At 38.1% G+C, this 5,920-nt stretch overlaps 1 protein-coding gene across 1 annotated transcript in view; it reads left to right on the top strand.

Moving 5' to 3' along the window:
- Positions 1 to 3,460: 3,460 nt before the first annotated feature.
- PROS1 (protein S (alpha)) overlaps positions 3,461 to 5,920 on the top strand; it is a gene marked incomplete at its 5' end in the record, with an annotated part of 16,260 nt that continues 13,800 nt past the window's right edge. The window contains 3 exons of the mRNA XM_009079353.1: positions 3,461 to 3,618; positions 4,658 to 4,682; positions 5,013 to 5,099. Of these exons, the coding sequence (XP_009077601.1) occupies positions 3,461 to 3,618; positions 4,658 to 4,682; positions 5,013 to 5,099 (270 nt within the window). The remainder of the gene's footprint in view (positions 3,619 to 4,657; positions 4,683 to 5,012; positions 5,100 to 5,920) is intronic.

Raw genomic sequence — 5,920 nt, 5'->3', positions numbered from 1 at the left:
TCTTCTAATAACTATTTCATCGTGTTCTTTGCTCCTGTTCTTATTGCATAAGTAAAAGTTGCCTCTGCTGGTCTTGGTGTGGTTGTCTTTCATCAAACATCTGGTGAGGTAGATGTTTTGGGGGAGAGGGAGAAGGAACAGATAAATATTAGTGGCTGACTTTGTTTTGTAGCTGCATAAAGGTTATGTTACTGATGAGCATTTTGGGAGACTCTAGTTGCTGGAATTGTGGAGCTGGTTGCAGTATAACAGCTGTACAAACAAGATGATGCCACATGTCCTTCTCATGCAGTTTATGGAGTCTCTGAGTTTCTGGGAGAGAGTAGTAGTAAGCTACAGCTGCTTTCCACAAGTGGGGTATTAGGTAAGCAGGTCTAAGTTGTGTTTAAGTGACCCACTTAAGGCAGGTTTAGAGTTGAATCCGCACCACAGAACAGCTGTAAGAAATGACTGAATCTCATCCACTCCCACCACTTTTTTTCTTTTTTAGTAACATCTTAACAGGTGCTCGCTAAGTAATCACTGCACAGTATCTGTGCATCACCTATTGGAACTGTAAGGCTATTAATTCCATAAGCTTGGATGATAACCAGATGGAACACACTGAGTTCATTAAGGGTTAACTGTTGGTTTGGCAGGGTCAGAAGTGGGCTGGAGTTTCCTGTAATCAAACGGGCAGAAGCTGCAGTCAGGAGGGTTTTGTTTGTTTTGGGTTTTTTTCTGTAAGAAGTCCCAATGATAATCTTAGTGAGTAAAACACAGATGAATAAATTCACTATTAATTCTGTACATAGGAGTTGAAATATTTGCACTGAAAACATGGAATTTAAGTTACATGTTTTATTTAAACTCAGAGGTCGTGGGAAATCAGTTTAGGAGAAGAATGAACTGCTGTGATATAAGGGAAAAGACCTGTTGCCATTACCCCACTGTGTTGTAGACCCGAGGTAGACAGTGTTATATCTGTTTGCATGTGCTTGGAATTTTGTTGTGTTTTATTTACTGAAAAACAGCCTCAGAATGAGAATGATGTAGCTAAAGGTCAAAACAAGATTGTTTAAAGCCAGCTGTGAATTAGGCCTCATTTACACCACAGAGCCTCTGCCCCAAAGCTATGTCAGCATGTTTGTGCTGGTAGAAATCTCCTTTGTAAATAAAATCAGCAGGTTCAACACACAATCTTACTGGGTTTGTTGTCACTCATTTAGCCCCAGAACAGATGGTCTTCCTGCATCCTTCTTATTAGTCTGTGTTTATGTAGTGACACATAAAGCCATTTACTCAATTAAAATGACACTTCTAGCAACAATTGATGATAAATAAGTTATCAAAATGTTCTGTGTGTGCTTTCCAGTGCGGTTAGTGTTCAGAAAAGGTCTCATGAGGTCCTTCTTGTGCTGTCATCTGATTGTGCTTTTACCAGACTCTCAGCAGACGATACTTTAGTGGTGGGCTTGTGGGTTGAGAGAAAAGGTCTAAGAGACCACAGATACTATAGTTTCCAATTAATTACTCCTCCTGTCTGTTCTATGAAGGACACGTAACAACCAGATAATCCAAATCCAGCCCCTGAAATATATTGCTAACAGCCCTTCTTGAGATGTACTTATGGCAAACCTTAAGGTTTGTGAAAGTGGAAGACAGTAGAAGAGGAAAGCAGGCTTGAATAATTTCTTTTGTGCCAAGAATTTCTGGACATGGGGGGTCAGAAAGTGAGATAAGACTGTTCTTTCTCTGAGCAGTTTCCTTGAGGATCAGTCTTCACCCTACAGTGTTATATTCTTCAGTAAGAGCAGCACGAAGATTAGCATGTATATCAGCAAAAATGACTCATCAAATACCAGGCTGCTGCCTTCAGATACACTGGTGGGGAAAGGCACAAGCTGACTTCTTGCATTTCTGAGCTACTTGCTGGTAGCTCCCTAAGATGAATCTGTGCTTCAGCACTTTGGAGGTGTGCTGTAGTAGTACATCTGCCTTATGCTCAGGAAATCTTATCTGTTGCCTTACCAGAAAGATTAGTCTAACCAGAATAAAAGCAAATGTATTAGTCTGGAGTTACGAGCTTATCACACATCAAATACATTTAGGATGCTGTAACACAAAGGTTTCTTCAGGTCGTTATCCAACCTTGAAGCGCTTCAGTGTGTTTCAGTTGTGTTCCCTGTTACTTGATACTTTAAGTAATGTGTTTAGGATGGTATAGTTTTAGTTAAGTCTGTCACCTAAAAGCTATTCTCAATTCAGTCTCTGGGCCTCATTAGCTTCTCTTTCTTATAAGCTTTCCAAGTTTTTTCTTTCCTGTTAGTGCACGGAAACTGGGAGGCTGTTCTCTGACACTTGGTTGCTAGCCTGTCTCGTAAAGGTGCTCTGGGTTTGAGGTATGAAGTGCTCATAAACAGACTGAATAGACTGTCTGCTTGAATTGATCTTCTCTGTAGACCTGTGATGAATATGTATGTACACCATATGTGATTTGCACTGCAGGTGTCATGACCCTCACACAGTTGTGCCAGTCTAAAAGGTTAGGTTGTGCTAAGGCTGATAAAAGAAGGACAGGTGTAGAGTGTGGTACTCTCTGGATAACATATGCCATTCATGCTCTTTAACCTTGTCAGCTGGACTTTTTCCAGTTATGCTCATCCATTTTGCTCTTAATTACAAGGTATGTCCAAAAATTAAACTAACGAGGCAGTCTAGTTTAGTTGCTGTTCCTGTAGTGTTTGCTCTACAAAGAACATTGAAGCAAACGGACATCTTTCATTTTTAGTAGCATTTCTTAACTCACTTACTTGTTCAGCATTTGTGTAAAAGTCAATAAAATGACAATAACAAGACACATGAAAATTAAGTAATGACACATAGTGTGATGGATCTGAAATATAAAAGTTAGCTAGAGTTCCGTTTTGTCTTCAAAAAATGTAAATGTATTTGTAGGTTGTCTGCCTTGATATTCTCAGGATATCATTCCCAGCTTTTACTTTGTCTTGTTCTTTGCTGTTCTGAAAAATAAAATTACATTTATGTTAATTACACGTAACAGATAACCTGACTTTATAAGTCATATTTTTTTGCCTCATGTAAGTTAAATAGGGTCAGAATATTTACTCATAGATCACTGAAACAGTATAAAAGTCTTTTAAGCTGTTTTCTATCCATTTGTTGGTCGCATATCTAACTTTGTAATATCCATGAGCTCAAGAAAAATCTTGTCCCGAGTATGTGAATTAAACTATGCTTCAGGCATAGCATTGCACAAGACTCAGGATTTTGTTTTGTCAGAAACAGCTACCACACATACAGAATCCTAGGATTCCTTGCATGCATTTTTCAAAATGATACCAAACATCAACTCCTGAGTGAGCATTTAATTCAGCATTTTGTGTTACTTGTTCAGTGTTTGCAGCATTTTTCAGCTGTTAAAAAAAATAAATAACAGAGCTCCTTTGTTTCTACAAAGTTTTATCCCAGCAGTATGCCTCTCAGTTACTGCTGAGGAAACGTCGAGCAAATTCTTTCATGGAAGAAAGTAAGAAGGGAAATCTAGAAAGAGAATGCATTGAAGAATTATGCAATAAGGAAGAAGCCAGGGAAGTCTTTGAAAATAATCCAGAAACTGTAAGTAATTTATGAATATATACGAGGTAGATAGTAGTCCTTTGCTGGGGAAAAGGTAGAGGTACATAGAATTCATACTTAAAGCTGAAAGAACCTTACCCTGAAGACCAAGAGCTGGTTTGAAATGCTTTTGTGTATAGAATCTGAACAATTAATAATCAAGATTGTATAAGCAAAATTAACAGTTGGGTAGATAGTATTTTAATTTCTGGTTGGGGTCACCAGTTTTAGACCACAGTTGCCTGCAAAAACATTCCATGTGGGGAAACTCTTCTGGCTTCAGTTAAAGTTTTGCACAGAGGACTCATGGCAGTGCAGCACTTTTAGAAAGTGTTCGTTATATTACTGCAAGATTTTTTTCAAAGTGGGGAATACTCTGTTCCTCAGTTCATTCACACTGCACATTATTTAGCAGTAGGTATATTTTATTCAAGTTTGTACTACAAAAGGTTTATTATATTTTGCAAACAATATCAGTTCTGTGTTCTGTCTTTGATAATATGAAGGTATTTGAATATAGTGATTGGATATAGTGAATGTAAGTTTAAGTAGTTTGAGTAATCAATAATCAGTTGTTTTTACTAATTTTTGCTTTAGTAACATTTTTCATTTTATTTCCAGTGAAATGCATATGAGCAGTTAAACTTTTTTCAGGGGTTTTTGTTCATTTTAGGTTGAAAAAGGGAAATAAAGGAGGCTCCTCTGCATCCAGTAACAACATCAGGCAAGATCCTTCCATTTAAAAGAGACAATTTTCTAAGTAATCTTGACACCCAATTCATTTTCATTGCCTTCACTTTGCAAGTGTCCAATTCAGTGCAGTATCTTGCAATACTCATTGTATAGCAGTAATCTCCTGGTTTAGCCTAAGCAGTAGTGATACAGAAACTTGGCCTATATTCTGTGAGTCAAAGTAACTTTTTTCTTCTGTTGTAATTGTAATACCAATATATTATAGAACATACTCGGTGATATATTTTGCTGTAATTATGTCTACTTTAAATTTTTCTTAATGCCTATTTTTCTTTTCTCTCTGCAGGAGTATTTTTATCCCAAATACTTAAGTAAGTACAAAAAAACCTGAACAACTCTAGCATTTCATACACTGATCCTCTTATCTGGATAATACTAATTTCGTTATTCTGCCCATAGCACTTGAATGATTTCCATGCTGCTTATAATGCACAGGATCTCCTAGGCAGTTCTGTGTGCTTAGATCCTAGCAGAGGCACTCAGAAGTGGTCTGTCATCAGCTGTCCTTAACATGCCCAGACAGGTTTTCTAATTCAAGCTGTGGGAACAGAGACTTTGAAGATGCCATACATAAAGTGTTGTAATTTCTGTCTCAATAAGTGTTTGTATCATAAGCAGGTTGTGTGGGTTTGTGTTTGCAGGCTGCCTTGCCTCCCATCGAGCAGGAGTGTTCAGGGTTACTGCAGTTACTCCAGATTCTCCAGCTGACCTGAGGGCTTGTGTCAAAGGTAAGTGCTGCTCTCAGATGCTTTACCTAATGCACTCAGATCTAAGAACGCGTACATGGCTAGAAAGCAGTTCACATAGGCAGAAAAAGAGACAAATAACCACTTAGGCACACTCAACCTAAAACAGAAATTGACAAATCATGTTAGGTGAGATGGAGCATTTTCAGGGAAAGCAGTTTAAGTGACACTGGAAAGAAACATAATTAACTCAAAACGGAAGGCAGAATTGTTCCAGAAACAGAAGTGTCCTACACCAACCCACCAGTGTTCCCCACTATGCCCTCTGTACTCTATAATGTCTTTTAGTTATGCCTAACTCTTTGCACCTTTGGCAGTTAAGGTAGGAGACCATCTGGTTAATTACTTTCTAGCACTCTTTGGCCATTAGTTACACTGTAGCCCTTCATGAAGAGTAACACTGCCAGCTAAAAAACTGAAATGTTATCTGGAACACATAGTCATTGACTCCAAACAGCAAAGCATGAAATTTGTGGTGTTTCTCAAATGCTTTTTTATCCCTATACATTCTTAAGCTCTGTGTGAATGCTGGTCTTTCTAGCAAATTCACAGCTAGTGAGTCCTATCATATTCTCCACTTGTCACAGTTTAAACATCTCTCTAAACCTCAAACTTTTGCAGCCTGGTTATATCAAAGAAACTTTCAGCTAGTTTGAATATAGATATCCTTGACCATCTGACACTGGTTTTGTCAGTGAAAGCAGTGGAAGGAAAACAAATCCTAAATAATGACACTGCACATGGTCATGGATGTACATATTTTCCAGATCACTTAGCCAACGTGACTACTGTCACAAGCTAAA

The sequence above is a fragment of the Acanthisitta chloris genome, unplaced genomic scaffold, assembly GCF_000695815.1.
Source record: "Acanthisitta chloris isolate BGI_N310 unplaced genomic scaffold, ASM69581v1 scaffold17047, whole genome shotgun sequence".
Taxonomy (NCBI): domain Eukaryota; kingdom Metazoa; phylum Chordata; class Aves; order Passeriformes; family Acanthisittidae; genus Acanthisitta; species Acanthisitta chloris.
This window is presented reverse-complemented; position numbering and strand designations above follow the sequence as displayed.